The sequence below is a fragment of the Pleurodeles waltl genome, chromosome 1_1, assembly GCF_031143425.1.
Source record: "Pleurodeles waltl isolate 20211129_DDA chromosome 1_1, aPleWal1.hap1.20221129, whole genome shotgun sequence".
Lineage (NCBI taxonomy): Eukaryota > Metazoa > Chordata > Amphibia > Caudata > Salamandridae > Pleurodeles > Pleurodeles waltl.
The window spans coordinates 400,415,269-400,433,067 of NC_090436.1; the positions used below are offsets into that span (position 1 = coordinate 400,415,269).

A 17,799-nucleotide genomic window follows, 5' to 3' on the forward strand; every position below is an offset into this window, starting at 1 on the left:
TGCAAAACACGCTGTGCACTGGGGTACTGTCTTACCTCCACCAAAGGTGAACAGTAGGACGTCAGGACCATCGGGACCAATTCAGTCTACCACCTGTGATGCAGGATCCACGCAACTTGTCAGGAGAGGGGACCCACGCCCCGGTCGTTGATGCAGTGAGGTGCCTGCTGAAGCAGGGGAGTGACTCGTTCACTCCAAGGGAGATTCCTTTGCTCTTCTGGTGCAGGCTGAAGACAGGCTGTCCTCTGAGGATGTTTGACTGGGAACTAGTTGCAGTTGCTGGCAGGAGCTGAAGATACAATGTTGCAGAAGTCGTCTTTGCTTCTTTGTTGCAGTTTGTAGAGTTCCTGGAGGGTCCAGATGCAGTTTCTTCAGTGAGAAGGTGAAGTAGACGCTGCAGATTGTTCCTGCTGGAGTCTTGCAATCTGAATCTGAAGAACCATCCAAAGGAGAGACCCTAAATAGCCCTGAAAAGGGAATTGGTCAGCTAAACAGGTAAGCACCTATCAGGGGAGGGCTCTGACGCCACCTGCTGGCACTGGCCACTCAGATGCTCCCAGAGTTCCCTGCCAACTTGGAGTCCGAGATGGCAACACCCAGAGACCCTCTGGAGGAGCTCTGAGCACGACACCTGGGGTGTTGATGGACAGGGGAGTGGTCACTCCCCTTTCCTTTGTCCAGTTTCGTGCCAGAGCAGGGGCTGGGGTCCCTGAACTGGTGTAGAGTGGATTATGCAATGAGGGCACCAAATGTGCCCTTCAAAGCATTTCCAGTGGCTTGGGGAGGCTAACCCTCTCAAGCATGTAAGCTGTCTTCTTGGGCTTGAGCTTCTTAAGCAACAGGAGGGCAGAAACTCGTCTGAGAGGTGGCAGCAGCTGGGGCTGAAATGGCATTACTGGGGGTCCTCCAAGGAGCCCCCAGAGTGCATGGAATCATACATCCAGTGCTTGCAAAAGCTCTGGTGTGTGATTCCGACATGTTGGACACCAAAAATGGCTACGTTCGGAGTTACCAATACATAGCTGGACATAGGTAGTGACCTATGTCCAGTACACACGTGAAATGACATCCCTGCACTCAAGAAGTCTGGGAAAATGGTCCTGGAGGTCATGGGGGCACCTCTCCTAGTGCAGGGGTGCCCTCACACACAGGTACTCTGCACCCTGCCCTCAGGGCTGGAAGGCCTGCTATAAGGGTGACTTATAAGTGATCTAGTGCAGTGTAAATGGCAGTGAAAGGGTGCATGCACCTTTTCACATAGGCTGCAATGGCAGTCCTGGAGAAGCCTTTGCATGGGCTCCCTATGGGTGGCAGAAGATATGCTACAGCCCATAGGGATCCCCTGGAACCTCAATGCCCTGGGTACCTAGGTACCATATACGAGAGACTTATAAGGGGGCACCAGTATGCCAATTTTGGGTGAAATACTTGGTTACCAGTATGTAAAAACAACATTTAGAGGATAGAGAGCATAATCACTGGTTAGCAGGATCCTAGTGAACACAATCAAGCACACTGACATCAGGCAGAAAATTGGGGTAACCATGGCAAAAGAGGGTACTTTCCTACAGAGAGCAGCTAAAATGAGTGGCAAACTGGTTTTGAAAATTTTGGGAAGGTTTGTCAAGCGGGTGGGCCAAGTCCCAGAGGCATGTGCTGAATAATGGAGGGGGGCCTCTTGCCCCCTTTCCGCTGACCTGGGGACTGCCAGCTCCCTGGGGCTTATAAATAGTATGTGGGGGGCCGAGAGCACCCCGGCTGCCACGTGGAACACTACCTTCCCATGGCTATAAATAAATATAATGCAGGGGCCGTGCGCCCGCCCTGCTGCCCCGGGAATCACCACCTCCCCGGGGTCATCAATAAAGCCACCTGCTCCCCCGCTGCCCTGGGGTCACCACCTCCCTGTGTTTTTTTTAACTTTAAGCAATATTTAATTACCTTATGTGAATCCAACCCCCACTACCCTGGACCTGTGGCCAACCGGCGCAAGGCCTGGCTTCAGACAGGCACCCACCCCCATGCCTCAGCCTTTGGCTGTGCTCAGTAGTGGGTCGGCCACAGGGCCTACACCCCATCTACAGGCAGCCTGAGAGGGGGGTGCAGAATCCCCCTCCGCAGGCCAATTATGGCCCTGGAACCCCATCTTCCTTGGCCCAGCCAAATACTAAAAGGGTAGGTGGTACTGCTCCCCTGCCAAATTCTGCCCCAGGGACCCCACTCCCCAGGGCCCAGTCAATTAATGCAAGGGGAAGGGAGCCTGCACAGCCCCCCCTCCCCGTGCCAATATCTGCCCCAGGAACCCTATCCCCGGGGACCCAGCCAATTATTGCAAGGGTGAGAGGGCATGTGCCTCCCGGGACGATTTTGTGTTTTTTTAACATTTTTGCTGAGATTAATGGATCCTCCGCAATTATTGTGGGAACAATAAAAAATAAATGCTTTTTGGCCCCAGCAGGGTCTCTGGGGAACTTCACCAGCAGGCCCAGGGGTTCAGGGTATTCCTACCCTGTCTAAGTGGGTATGTGAGTGGGTGTGTGATTGTCTCTGTGGTGGTCTGTGAGTGGGTGTGTCAGTGTCTCAGTGGGTTTGTGAGTGGGTGCACGAGTGCCTGAGTGGGTCTGTGAGTGAGTACATGAGCATCTCGAGTGAGTCTGTGATTGGGTGAATTAGGGTCCAAAAGGTGCAGGTGCGTGGCCCCTCTGCCCTTAAAGATGGGCTGCTGCTGGACCTGACACAATGAGGTGGTGTTTCCCCAAACGTTTTTGCTTTTTCTAGTAGGTTCTGCTGATTCTCCCTTAGTGGCCTTAGGGCCCTGAACACTTTCCTACTGTAAGTACAGTGTGAAAATGTGCGTGCACCTTCCCACATATGTTGGGAAGTGGTGCTGTCCTGTGTGTATGCACCAGCAGTACAGTTGCTTCAAACATGTATCCCGCCTGCCTTAGCAAGCCTGTGTGTGCACTTACATCTACGGTGCTTTTAATCACGTGTCCAGCCTACCAATGCATGCTAGATATGTGCTCAAGTGCACGTATGCCCAGAGAGTGAAGAATATCCAGGTGCGTTTTCACTGCATAGGAGAGCAGCTTTGCCCATAGGTTATTATGGGGGAAGTGTTACAAATTACTCCTAACTGCAACAGTGGATTGCAGCAGAGTCGCCTCATATTTTTTTACTATCATTGGATTCGTCCTGACATAACCCTTTCTATGGTAAAGGTGGTTTTGTCACCTATCATAGAAAAATGCCACTTCTAGAAAGTGAAAGTTTCTCTGCCCTAAAACTCTTTGTGTGCCTTTTAATTTGACTCAAGTCCACACTGGGGGGTGGAGGAGCACGTCTATGCATTAGCCAGCGACCGCTATAAAATTTGGGCACACAACTGGAAGGAAGGCCCCACTAAAGATTAAGATCTGCATTCCACAGCCCCATGGCCATGAAATTTAGGGGAGACTTTTATGGTTCAAAGAGGAACCCTCTGAACCTCCCCCAACTTCAAAGGACTACTGCAGTAAAAACTACTGGTGCCACACTGCAGCAACTGAGAGAAACACTGAAGAAAAGTGGGACGAGATCTTGGACACCGTGGTGCACACTGCCAGAGGAATCTGTTGTGCACAATGAGTAATTACTGCCCTATGAAGGGACTGTGAACCCTTCCTGCATCGTGGCTGGCCTGGGCAAACTGGTTGCTGCTGTTTGGCACCCTGAAGTCTGCTCTCCAATGGCTTGTTGGCTTGCCCCCTGTTCACAGGTGGAGGTGGACATACATCTTCTACCTGTGTCATTTGGAGAGTGGTGCCCTCTTTAGTGCCTACATCATCTGCTGGACATCACCTGGCAGCATCGGTGTGACGTGGTACTAGGTATTGTGCCTGGAGACTGTATTTGCCTGGTGCGGAGCCTTCAAAGTACTGGCTGCATTCAAGAGGTTGTGGCCCTTCATTGTGGGGCCATGACATGCATAAGCGTCTTGTTGGTAGTGAGCGGATTCACCAGTGGCTGGAACCGGCGTGGCCCTCTTTTGTCAAGCGTGCTGCATTTCTCTTGTGCAACATCTGACTTCATGATCCTTCTGTGCACTGGTCACTTCGCTGGTTGTGGCCCACAGAGGTGGGGGAGTACCCGGAGCAGTGTTGCATTCTACCTCCTACTGCACTGCTGAGCTTATGTCTCTCTGTGTGTAACCGGTTGGTCTGGTGCAGCTCAAGTCATCGCACACCAGATGGTTTGCCTCATTCCATGGAGGTATGGGATTGGAACTCTTCATGTGTGTCCGGTTTTGTCTGGTGTGACTCAAGTCCTCGCACACCAGACGCTGTGCCTCATTAAAGGAAGGTATGGCATTGATAACTCTTTGTGTGCAATCAGAATTGTCTGGTGTGACTCAAGTTATCACACACCAGACGTTGTGCCTCCTTCCAGGGAGGTGCGGATTTTGACTCTTCGTGTGCAACTGGGAATGTCCAGGGTGACTCAAGTCATCGCATCCCAGGCACTGTGCCCCCTGCCAGGGAGGTGCAGAATTGGTAACTATTTGTGTATTTTAGTGCCTGGCGTGGCTGGGCACCACTGTGGACAGCATGTGTGCCAAAGCAACCCTCCCCCTGTGCTTGGCACAACATGGTCCGCACCGGAAATCACAGTGGGGTGACCCCTGAGTGAACTTCCAGGGTGGTGGCCACACCCCCATTTGTCGTCTATTGCCTGACCAGCTGCCATCTCTTTATTCCCCCCACCTCTGCTCCCGGATCCTGAATAAGTGTACCTCCGTCTGCAAGCGGCCTAGCATCCGTGGAGAGGGTGCTCTCATTTTCAGCTCATGGGGGCCGGGATAGTAGGAACTGATTGGATGGTGAAGGAAATTTTGGACTCAGGGGAGGTCTGTGAGGGCAGTGACCACTAACCTGCTGGATATCAGCAAGTGTATGAAAGTGTGTTTTATACTAGCATGCCAAAAATTTGGGAGTGTGTGGGAGTGATTGCTCTGGATTGACTACACCGCACACCGGTGTTGCCGTACATGTTGTTTCTTTGTCAGAGGACTATCATGGTTGACGTTGGGTTTTACCTGTGCTGCCTAGGCCGTGGAGCTATTTAAAAGTGCTGCAATTCTCTGTATGTACACATTGCTGCTATCTTTGTGAACCGGGATGCATCCTATAACTGTGTGGTATTGAATTAGGGTAATCGCTGGGATGGGGTTTGTGCTGACAAAGTTTTGGCACCGCATAAGGGTGCTGGAGGGAAAGTATTATTTTTCTCACGTGTACATACTGTACATATTGCTAATGTTGTTTTAAAACAATTGAGCCTAGTACTGCTAGTGATAGTTATAAATGTGATTTATGCCCATATTTACATGATTTTCAAGTTGTGTTAACTAATGTGTGTTGAATACAAACTTTATTTACATACACCTCGGGTAAAGGCTCTTTTGTGATGCTCAGTATATTTGTTGTAGGGAAGTGCTATCTCAATGCTTTACACATCACCCCTGGGATAAGCCTGGCTGCTCTGTGCCAAGCTACCCAGGGGTGAGCGCAGGTTACACAGTAAGTGCAATTACCCACCTCTGATGGGAATGGTAGGTTCTGTCTGGCATGCAGAAAGTGCCGCCTCCAATAGGGTCCCAACTCCTTGCAACATCCAATGAACCTGCCCTTTCTCATCCCTTGACATTGAAGATCACCGGCAATTTCCGATTTCTGCTTCTCTCTGTGCATCCCCTTACTGAGAACACACTTCGACCCATTTCCAAGCCAAATAATTTCTCATCCAATACACGTCACCTTGCCCTTTATCGGTGGGACATCCCATGGCTGTGTAACAGCCCTGTTGTGCAGATCATGAATGAGAAAACTTTGCAAGTCTGACAAATTTGCTGAGCTTTGCCAATGCGAAATTTCCAATTTTGCCTGACTTTAGGACAGTTTTACCTTCATGCACTCCTACTCAAGTAAATGTTTGAATTGTTTGCTGCAACTACTTTAAAATAAATTACAAACACTGACAAGCAATACAATATAAATGGAAACAAGTGACAGTTGATAACCCGGGGTCCATGGCTTACAACAAGCTAAATGCTCAGTTAGTCATACACATCCTTTCCCAACAGTGGTCAGCACATTTAGCAGTTTGCCAAATTTCACCATAGCATTGTGAAAACACCCATACTTTTAAACATTCGTACATGATGACCTTTTACTTTTGTCAATGAAACAAGACAAGGGTAGGTCAAATTTCATATTTAAATCGCATGACTGCATATCGACTTTATCATCCACAATCTGCCAGAAACCAAATACTCAAACGCATGACTAAACTTTTTGCCCAAATCACTGGCTTTAGCTTGAGTGAGCGGTACAGGTGGAACTCCCTCTCCACACAAGTTTAGGCATCACTGCCCCTACTGGTCAAGAGCAACTGGACAACACCATATTTCTTAGATATGTCTTTAATTAAAGACGCGTGTGCATCCAATGATATTTCACCATCAATTCGCCAATAAGTTTCATGCCACTGCCCTTCAACTCATTTATGATGGGAAGATAGGTACCTTGCTCCTTAACAGTAAGCATGGCAAATTCACATTGGCCACAGTCCTTCAGAATTGAGAAAAAAGAATTCTGTGAATTAACTGAATACCTAATTGGTAACAAATCCATTTCAGAGCATATTGATGACAGGCATTACCAAATTCATTAGGACTGACTTGCAATTTTAGTCCTAAAACACATAAAATAAATCCTTCTCTATTGGAAAAAAATGCTTTCTGCATTTAATGCTTCTTTAGGATAAATGATATGATAACTTTCTGCGCTTGTCAGATTTAAACTGTATCTTATGCTTTCCAATACAATCTCACAATAGGAGACGGAATGATACACCAACCAGCCAAAGAGAGTACTCCGTTAGGCGACGCCAAAGCCCACATTATGCACATTTTAAAGAAGTGGTAACAGTAGGTCTTGGAGTGCTGACCTACAAAAAAGTGCCTGGTAATAGTTCAGAATATTCTACTATAGCTTAATTTCAGAAACGTTCACCCTGTGGAGCATTAGCTATTCCCTCTCTTTAAAGAACCAATATTTGAACCATGCACTGGTATCCTAGTACTGAGGTACAAACCTGGCTCTCAGGGTGGACCCCTCTATTGACCTCTATTGAGAGTTAGTAGAACTCCCATAAAACACATATAAACCCTGCAACATGAACAGCTTGGACATCAAGAGTTGCACGATGCATCTCTGTTTTGATCCACGGTATGCACAGATATCCTGATATTGCAACATTTAAATGGCTTGATCTGCACCCTACACTGATATCTAATTATTGATACATTTAGGACCATCCTACTCCTGCTTTAATTCAGGACAGAACTGAAGACACATGTCTTTAACGAACACTACATGACCATGGAGTAACAGCCCACTTCTAGTTTTATACCCCAGCTTCACTCCAGTCACTTGTTGACTGCTTCTTTGCCTTTGATCCTGCAACTGAAGCAGATGGCAGCATGTAATCAGCAGGTCACACACTGCAATCTCACTAAGGAGGGCCGAGGATACACTCCTGCTGGAGAGGTCCCTGTGGACCTGCAGGTAGCAGTTCCTATACCAGTAAGCTGAGGGCGTCATTTGGCTCCAGCAAATAGGTATGGAAGTAACACTCAGGCCATGGGTCCCATCACAGTAAGGTAGCTCAATGTTTCACATACCCCCCCCCCCCCCACAGTCCACCACTTTGTGGCTGGTGGAAGTCGGCAATTGGTGTATATACCTCCCAGTAATGTTCAGCTCAGGAACCTCAGTCCCAGACATTAGGTATATCTTGCTGAGGTCTGTTGTACTCTGGACATCACTGGTTTGAATTCTCATAGAACTATTTCAAGACCGAGAAAGTCAATACATTTTGATGTGGTCTTCATAATAGGTGTTTCTTGAGTTGGGAGCTAAAACGTGGGACCTCTTGAATATATACTGTGCTCCACTGAGTGATAATGCAAAGTAGATAGGCAAAGAGCTTTAAGTGTGGGTAGGAACCCTGCCATACAAGAGTCCTGGTAGCTAATAAAAGCTGACTTTGAAAGGGGTCCTTCTATGACTTATATTCATGCTCACAACTTTGCAGGTAAAAATCACAATGGGTTTATCTACAATTACTCTAAAAACATTTGAAATAATCCATGTCAGCCATGCAGCTTCTGCTTACATTTCACATGTTTTACTTCATCTTGCATTCCCTATGTGTTTGCTTTTTCCAGATGTTGTCTTTGTGAAGTTTTTACATGCAACATAAGACTCTTGTATGGTGCATCTTGTGAGCTGAACAGCCATATCTAGGTATCTGGGTGAGTTCAAAGTGTGGGTGGGTGCTCATGATGAGCCACAATTTGTGGGCCATAAAGTTGTTCACCCAGTCTTTGGCCTCTCTGCAGAGCGCACAGAGTGATGGTTACAAAAGTGTGAGCTGTAATAACCAAGTGTGTGAAGGAGGTATGTACAGCTGTTGAAATATTGACAGCACCAAAAGAAATAACAACGCTGTGTTTAATGGTGAGAAGAGTGAGTGTGTGTGAGAGAGAGACATGATGAACTGGAGATAACACAAGGAATAACACCCAGAAGCATAGTCTAAAAATGATGAGCAGGAAGGAGATAAGTGAAAAGAATGATGAGAAGGAAGCTGATGTTATAGGTAGGTGGAGAATTTCTGAAATATGTTCGGGCTAGAAGGGCGTATGTGTCTAATAGAGTGAAAGATTGTAGAGGAAAGTAATGCGGAAGGAAGAATAGGAGTGACTGACACACTGCGAACACCACTGCGCTTCACATGGACCTGACTTATGTTTAATCGACAGTCTCATATTTTCAGGATTTAAATATTTTCAGGTTTAATTATGCCAAAAACCATTGTTGTGGCTCATTTATCTGATACTTCTGACAAGCAATGGCAAAGCTAACATGTCTGTTTTATTTTAGGCATAGGGTCATTGCCGTGTGCTGTCTCTGAATGCAATAACAAAAAACTCAGAAGCACCCAAATACTGGTAAGGAGGCCCAGTGTGTGATGCATTGGGTTTTAGTTTACATGTTATAAGCCATACCCTTATTGCATAGGCCATACTTCTTGGAAAAAAATCCTAGATATGCTTCTTTGGCCACACTGCCTTCAGAGGACCCGCACCTTTTTCATCCCACACGAAGCACCAGAAATAGACATTCTTTGTCTCACACCCAACAAGAACAAAACACTAAGTGGGTGCTGTCATATATTTTAGTTGTGATTCACTATTTACTCAAAAGGAATAAAGCTGTGGAATGAGTAGATGATGGTTAGTAATTAACTGCCCCCCTGGCAATCACAAAACGATATGCTGACGTGTGTGTAAAGCTCCATCTGGGTAATTACAAAAGTGGAAACTTATTTTTCTGAGCATCTAGGTAGCGGCCACTCTTAATACATATGAAAATTATCATATCCTTTGTATTCCTGGCCCTGCTGGGGCCACAGGCGGTCACACCTAACACCAAGTCCTAAAACTTGACTCTTGATGCCTCAGAGGTGACTACTAACCCGAGGCTGAACAATGCTGAGGTGGCCCACCCACAGGCACACCTATAGACAGATTCCTCCTGATTCACTGAGGAAATGTTGTCAGTCAATCCACACAGTACACACTGCTGGGGGATGGGGGATCCAGATACGTGGTTGCTGCCCTTCCGCTCTATTAAGATATTTTTTTTCACTCTGTTTTACAACTTGAGTGGTGATTCACAGCATCTATGCTCACATCGTCACACAATACAATCACATGATTCACAGAGGGCATACTTCCCTTGAATTTGCAGAAATTCAAGGGACGGGCCCCTATAAAGTCCCCTCCAGATTAAAAATGAGGCAAATTGGGAATGGGGGTGGCTGGCTGTTTTTGGTGGGTCATCGTCAGTGAAGGACCAATGAATATTCAAATTCCATATGCTCACCCAGCACTTGCATTCTTATTGGAGGAGCAGCAGTGCAAACAACTCACCTCTCTATTGGTCTACCCTCTGCAGATCTTGTATAGAATCCCCTACCTTGTTGCATCACCCACTTGAGTCATGTAGGAAGAAAAGTATAGCTTCTGAGAAGTCACCAGGCATCTGTGGGGAGGCTTACCTTCAGGAAGTCCCCACCATGTTGCATCACCCACTTGAGTCATGCAAGAAGAAAAGTGTAGCTTTAAAGAAGTCACCGGGCATCTGTGGGGCGGCTTGCCTTCAGGAAGTCCCCATCATGTTGTATCACCCACTTGAGTCATGCAAGAAGAAAAGTGTAGCTTTTAAGACGTCACCAGGCATCTGTAGGGCGGCTTACCTTCAGGAAGTCCCCACCATGACAGTCAATGTTGACAAAGTCGTATTCAATGGTGATGAGATCCTCTGGGTCACCAATGAAGAAAACAGCACAGTGCAGTGCAGGTTGCTGGGCGATGAAGGTGAACTGCCCTTCGATGCTCAGCATGTCAACACACCCTACAGGAGCAGAAGAAAAAGGGTACATTATTGCTCCATATCGGGAACTTCAATGGAACATGGAGCAATGGACAATGCACATCAAGCATCATACATTTTTCCTTTGCACACTTCTGCATCGTATATCTCCACACTGCTTAGCATATAGCTTAAGCATACAACTGGTGTCAAACTGAACTTTGGTTATAGTGAAAATATGATCTTCTCAAACAAAGCACATATCACCCACTGGCCACTTCTTTTCATTCCATGTCTATAGGACATAGGGTTGGCATGGAAAGTAGCTAAGAAATCTGGTTTCAGTAAGGGCCACTGGGGTCATGTGGCAGTGACAGACCCAATCAAGCTGCAGAAATGATTACATTGTACAGAGAACTAAACACAAATTATGCATCAAAGAAAGGCACCTTAGATATCAAATGACTCATTTGGAGACATTATTTTCTTGACATTTTACAGCTATTGATTCAAAAGGATGGGCACACAGGCAAAAACAAGTTTATTATCACTCCCCTTACTACGTTATGTAGAATATCCTGGGCAGACCATGTGTGAAGCTTCCGTCAGCATACCTAAACTACATGTACAGCTTCTTGTAATAAAAGCTGCACTTCCTTTGTTCTGTGCATACCAGTTCTTTTTCTAGGGTCGAGCGTGCAAAGCACTCTGCTCCTGGTGTAATCTCTCTGTGGGCTTTTAACCACACCCATGTCAGGCCCATCAGTTTGATTTGTTCGTGGGCTTGCCTTTTAAAATGTGCTTGATTTCATTAGTGCATTAGTGCATACATCATGCCTTTTCTGGTGTTTAGCTCTTCTTGAGCGCATCAGCCAACTACTGAAAACATACGAGGCTCAATGTTTTCTGTTGGGTTCTGGACTACTTTTTATTTTTATTTTGTAAGCAGCACGCAGTAATCGAGCGCTTTGCATGACATCGACCCTGTTACATGTATTATTGCACTTTTGCCGGTTCCATGGATAACTGCAGTTTTAGGATACGTTTCACTGCGAGCAAACTTCTGTTTCCTTTTGTGTGTCTGCAGGTTATGTGGCAAGAAAAGTCAGGTTAGGAGTTTACCACTCTAATAGCTCTAACTCAAGCAAACGCAAGACCCATTGCATTGCAAATGCTTGTTTTAAAGAGTCTCCAGGGTCGTTTTTACTTCCGATATAATTTATTTGTAATTACTTCTTTTGTTGAGGAGGAACCCTGCAGAGCATTATTTTACTTACTTACGTATTATATACAAGTTCTTCTAGAAGCCACTTTAAGGTTCAAGACATTGCAGACTAAAAAGTGATTCAACTATTTGGTAGTCTCGTAGACACTGATTGCCATGAGCTCTGACGCGATTTAAATCTGTTTAGGCACACAGGGAAACAAAGATCTTCATGACAAAGAAAAAAAGCCTTTCCTCCTTGCTTGAACTCCATTCAAATATGTTGTGTCCTGATATAGACAAAACGATTTCTTTCTCAGTCCATCAGTTGGCAGGGGTTAACAATTTAGATACAAAATGCTCAGCTCTTAACTATTTAAATACAGCCATAATTAGCTGCCAAGCGACCAGATACGTTTGCAAAGTCCCTGGCACCGTGTTGCACCCTGTGTGCTGCGTTTTTATTCTGTTTAAATGCTCATCAATTTAAGCTAGAATCATTGTTACAGCAAATTATGCAGTGAGTGGGTTATGTGGCTAGTGCGGGATATTCATAATAATGCAGAAATTGGGGAACTGTGGAATTCCTTGGCTGTGGTTATAGTTCAAGGAAGTCCTTCCCCTTATGATGCACAGAGAGATAAAGATATAAAGTTGCGGGGGGAGGGGGTTGGAAATATAGCCATTTCTTGAAGAAATCTTACACCTGGAGGAAATTCATCCAAGAGGATTGCATCCTCCATTCTATTCCTACGGTTGAGGAAATTCCATGGGTGGATTTTTCTCCTCCAGAAACCAGCGGCTTGCCCCTTCCCATCCAGCTCTACGTCTAATACCATTTTAACAGCAGGGCATGGCTGTCCAAAGGCCCAGTGCTGAATGAAACTCTGAGGGTACCTCCTGTGGATAGACACTCAACCTCAGGCGTGAGACAGTGGTACTTTGTAGCGGTTGCTGAGGTCACTGCTATGTGACCTCTGAGCTCCAGGCCACTTTTGGAGCATCGGGTAAAACAAAGATTTCATTCTTTTATATTGACAGTCTGAAAATACAAATTGTTATCTGGTGACCTGGTGAAATAGCTCATTGTGTCGTTAAATCAGTTTGTCTCTGTCTAAATTCAATATACTGCATTTACAAGCAGAAAACCCTGAGCAAGAAACACAAAACATAAAACATCGTCACTGAGCTGGAGCGCGATAGGTGCAGGAACATTAGTGCTGAAAATATATACCCTCAAATAATATCAGACTATATTTACCATTAACCGACATGGTAAACTGATTTTAGATTACATAAGAAAAATACGCAACAACCGGTTGACTGGATACACCTAGTTCAATCTACGTAACTAACCTGTGAAGGACGAGTATACATCCAGGTTTAATGCTTCAGACTTTCGTTTGAAATTATTATTACAACTGCCACCCCTTTAGGTCAGGGGCGTCCTGAACCTCCCCCGCCCCCGGGCTTTAGCAGCTTCAACACGGGTGGGGCTCAATAGCTGATAAATACCGCTATAAAACAATACACCATTATTAGAAGGGTAAGCGGGCGCAAGGAACAACGAAAGATAGCAAACAGAATAGGGAATAAAAGAATAGAGAATGAAAGAAAGGTTGAAAGGGCGTTTGGATGAATGAGTGGGTGGATGACTAAGTGGTAGATAGAGAAGTGGGTGAAAGGATGAGTAAATAGATAGGTGGATGGACAGGTGAGAGGATGACAGAGTAAAGGGATAGATGGATGAGTGGGCGAATGGATAGTTGGATGGACAGGGGACAGGATGGCAGGGTAAAGGGAAGGATAGAGGTGGATGGACAGGTGAAAGGATGGCATAGCAAAGGGATGGATGAATAGATAAAAAGACGAGCAAATGGATGGCAGAGTGGATGGACAAATGGATGGATGGCAGAGTGGATGAGTTCATAATGGATGGATGGGTAGATGGCTGGATACATGGATGGCAGAGAGGATAGATGTATGGATGTCAAAATGAATGGATGGCAGAGGAGAGGGATATAAGAATGGATGAATGAATGGACGGCCGGGAGAGTGGATGAATGAATGGGAGATTGGTTAGATGGAAGGATGGATGACAGAGTGGGTGTATGAATGTCAAAGTGGATTGATGAATGGATGGCAGATGGGATGGATGGAAGGAATAGGGAAAGATTGATGGATGAAGGAATTAATGGATGACGGTATGTAAAAGGGATGTAGTGGATATCAGTGGGTGGATAGAAGGTTGAAAGTATGAATAAATAGATGGTTGGATGGAAAAGAAAAGGGAGCTCTTCAATGGAGGGCTGTCGTCACCTCTCTTGTGCCATTAGGGGTTTATTTCAAAGTTAGGGGTGCTTTAAGTTTCTGGGCACTCCCCTGCTTTAGGTAAAGTGGTGGGGGAGGGGTGCATGCATTTGCTTAGTGCAGTTAAAGATTCAGGTGCCGTTACCAAATGAAGATATCTGAAATAATGTTTATTTAACTCCTCTTCACATGGTAGACTACTAATATACATTTAGTAAGCACAACCACTTACAGAAAAGCAATACAGCAGCAGGGCGCGATCACAAGCACCCCTAAGAAAACAAATGGATGGTACTTACTGAGAGACCGCCGATAGAGCTGCCCTCCTGACAACTCTCTTTTCAAGTCAGGGTTAATGTGTAAAAACTCGCCATCCTCTGCCGCCTCTCGCACCTGTCAAACAAAACCGGAATAAACTTTAGGAGGTGTGACATTATGTACATTGGTTCAGCAGCTGCGTTTTTCGCTGGGCGCCCTGTTCATGCTCATCGAATGGCTGAAACTGTCACAACACACATCTCGAACTACAAATAATAATGAAACGGCAGAGTCAACTTAAAAAAAAAAACTTGCTTAAAACAAACAATACAAACCTTATATTACAGTAAATTCTGATAAACCACAGAACATCATATTACAGAAAGTACACAAGCAGCAAAAGCATTCTAGGAACTCTGTGTTTTAAAGGTCTCCTATACAAAAGAGAAGAAAGTAAATGGAAGACATGGAACAGGAAAATAAAAAACACACAGCAAGAAAAAAGGAGAAAGGAAAACAAAAGAGGAAGAACTCTTTGTATAACAGTAAAAAAGAAACAATGCCGATATACTTCACAAACACATGATATACATCTGAAAAGCACGCGTACTCTTTGAAAAGTGAAGTGCCTAGCTGGCAGCCGCCTCGCATAGCGCTGCTCACCTCCAAGTATCTGGTCTCTCCGTTCAGGGCTGACATGAAGATGAGTATCAAGTGCACCTGAAGCCTGGAAGCCGGGGCCATGGCAGCGCGCGCTCCCTCTCCGCGTCTGTGTCCTCGTGCCTTCCTGGCTGATAGCTAGGAGGAGCCTGTGGGGATTCATTGTCAGACCCCTTATATAGAGGAAGGGAGAGGGAGGCACTGTCCTGTCACAGATATGAACTCAGTAACCATGGGTTACACTTATCTCACCGACAAACTACGTGGCTGCGACGAGGGTCCATCACACTGCCACACAATCTCGGCACCGGGCATTTGTATACTTGTCGTGTGCTTGGTTTGCCCTAAAGCATTCTTTTGTTGCTGCATTCGAGTATGTACAAACTGCTGCACAGACCTAGAGTTAGGGAGAGTGGAGGGCTGACAACTCCAAGGTAAGAATGTGGATGCAGTCTTACAGCCGTGATGGATCCCTGTCACTGTACTGCGAGAAAGCAGAAGGATGGATGATCTGGCACAGGGTACCACAAAACCGCTTCACGCGACGAAGACCCCCAAACATCTGCAAAACGTACATCATTCACACGGGTAAACATTCAGTTATCTTATTTGCACACTTACAAATAGCGAAACCATTAGCAGGTTTCTGTAAAAAACAAAAGCTGTTACAAAAACGATGAACTTTTAGTTTTATAGACAAATCAGGTGCATACATTTAAGTAAAAAAATAAAAGAATATAAAAGGCAAAACGTTTGTTCTAGGTGTGTAAAAACGAGAGAGGACGAGGCATACGCTGTCGGACATTCTCCATTTAACCTGCAGCTCTATGCTTGCCATGTCACACGCAGAAAATAACCGCTTGACAGAAATAATCTGGGCACAGAGATAATGAAGACAGGTCAGCTTGTGTTTAGATTACAATAGTTTACAATGGCCATATATTAAGACTGAAAGCAAGCCGAACATTTATTTGTTTAGACTTCCTGTGTTTTCTTCCACTACCAAGAGAGCTTCCACCTCAGGGTTACTCTCACAGTCAGTTGTCCACAAAGACCTGTCTCATCCTTCATGGCATCTATGTTGACCATCTTAGACCACCCATCCTCTATTCATTCTTTACTTCTGATGCAGTACTTTATACCTGTCAGACCATACTGTAGGGTCCCATCTGATCTACTGCAAAGCGGGAGCTACCAGATGTCTAAACTGTTGTGGCCTAATTTTTCCCTGGTTAGCACAGGGCTGAAGAGCTTTCTAAGAGAAGTGGGTAAGAGATGCTGTTATTTTATGCTGTTATAGGAAAGCATTTGAGTGACACATGCATACTTTTTACAATCCCTTAAAGCACACAAGTGGTGGGAGAACGTTTTGCAAATAGTCTAAACCACTGACGTTCACTCTGGGTAGCATACTAACCTATTGTGTTTTGACACGTTTGCCACTGTACACGAAGCCTGTGGAAATCAGAACTGACCCTTCTCCTCACAGGAACAGTCCATCCTGAACTGCCAGGCAAGACCCCCAGTGCCTCCTCAAGAAGGGAACACATGCAACAGCAGACAGTTTTAGGCCTTATTGGGCCAGGGATGTCCATCAGCATTGTTGAGCGAGGCCTCCATGGAGCAGAGATGGGTCTTGACTAAGTAACTGAAAAGTCATGGGAGATGTTAAAACCAGCTGTAGATCATCCCATTCAGGGAGCTTTAGTGGGTCTGGAATTGGAGCGGAACAAGTAAGTTGAGGGGTGCTCCACTGTTTTGTGTAGGTAGCAGTTGACAAGGCTAGTGAAAGGCTGTTGATTGACATACATACAGGTAATAGGAACTTGAAGAGCACTCTGAACTGTGCATGATGCTTTGAGTCATTACTGTGAGGTTATAGTGAGGCCGTCAACTGACTCACTATGTAATTAATCTAAAGTTTAAGAATCTATTTATGAACACAGTATGTGTTCCAGCCTTCCCTGGGAACAGCAATTCAGTTTGAACTCCTGCAATTAGTATTCTTGCTTGGTAAAAATAGGCACAGCAAAAACATGGCAAATCTTTTAATACAATTGTTTTTTTCAAAGTAGTGTAATTGTTTTTACCAGTACTGCATTTTAACTAACTCCTGTGATTCCCAATATGTTTATTTGCTGCGGTTGGTTCACCAAGTGCACACGTTCCAGAGAAGCACTAAGAATAGGTGACCTCCTAGACTTTAAATTGATGTCAACATTCCTCCACATTTGTCTGAGCAAAAAACTGCCTCACTTCAAGCAACTTTGAGGTAATTAAGAAAAAAACAATAAGTTAATCTAATTAATGGTCTCTCTTACGGCAACCCATTACTTACCGTTTTTATGATTTTTCAATTTAGATTTCACATAAGGTGTTTATGCTTATGGAAGAAGCTTCACATCAAGGTCTGTATTTCAGTATCAATGGCCCTACAGGTGTGGCTCTCTTCACCACAACAAGGTGATGGGAAGTAAGTCTGAATTAATCTCAGCCACTGGCAATCCTTTAGGGCTGTGCTTCATACCACTGTTTTTCACTCATTTCCCCATGCTACACAGAGATTTGCCTTATGTAAATCAGTCTTGACCCAACTCCAATAGGAAGAGTCCAGTGTGAACTGCCAGGCCAGGTCCCTTCCAGGTGGGAACACAGCAATTCCGTACTGGTTTTGGCTTGGTTAGGCCTCATCAGTAATGTATAGCTTAGTCCTGTGTCATAGTGAGCACATTGATGACATTAATTCAATCATTCCTTCCATCAGCTTGTTGTTTATTACAATGGATGTCCTAAGAGCAACAGATATGCCTAGATGTGAGATCTTCCTTACATTATTTTTCTTTTATAAATTAATTTCCCTTGAGAAGGCTGTACACGATCTTGAAG

General features: G+C 45.1%; 1 protein-coding gene across 1 annotated transcript in view; it reads right to left on the reverse strand.

Moving 5' to 3' along the window:
- The window catches only part of CRHBP (corticotropin releasing hormone binding protein), a 108,798-nt gene extending 93,734 nt beyond the window's left edge, over positions 1-15,064 (reverse strand). The window contains exons 1-3 of the mRNA XM_069218213.1: positions 14,917-15,064; positions 14,295-14,388; positions 10,366-10,523 (exon numbers count right to left, since the gene is read on the reverse strand). Of these exons, the coding sequence (XP_069074314.1) occupies positions 10,366-10,523; positions 14,295-14,388; positions 14,917-14,997 (333 nt within the window). The 5' untranslated portion in view covers positions 14,998-15,064. The remainder of the gene's footprint in view (positions 1-10,365; positions 10,524-14,294; positions 14,389-14,916) is intronic.
- Positions 15,065-17,799: the final 2,735 nt, after the last annotated feature.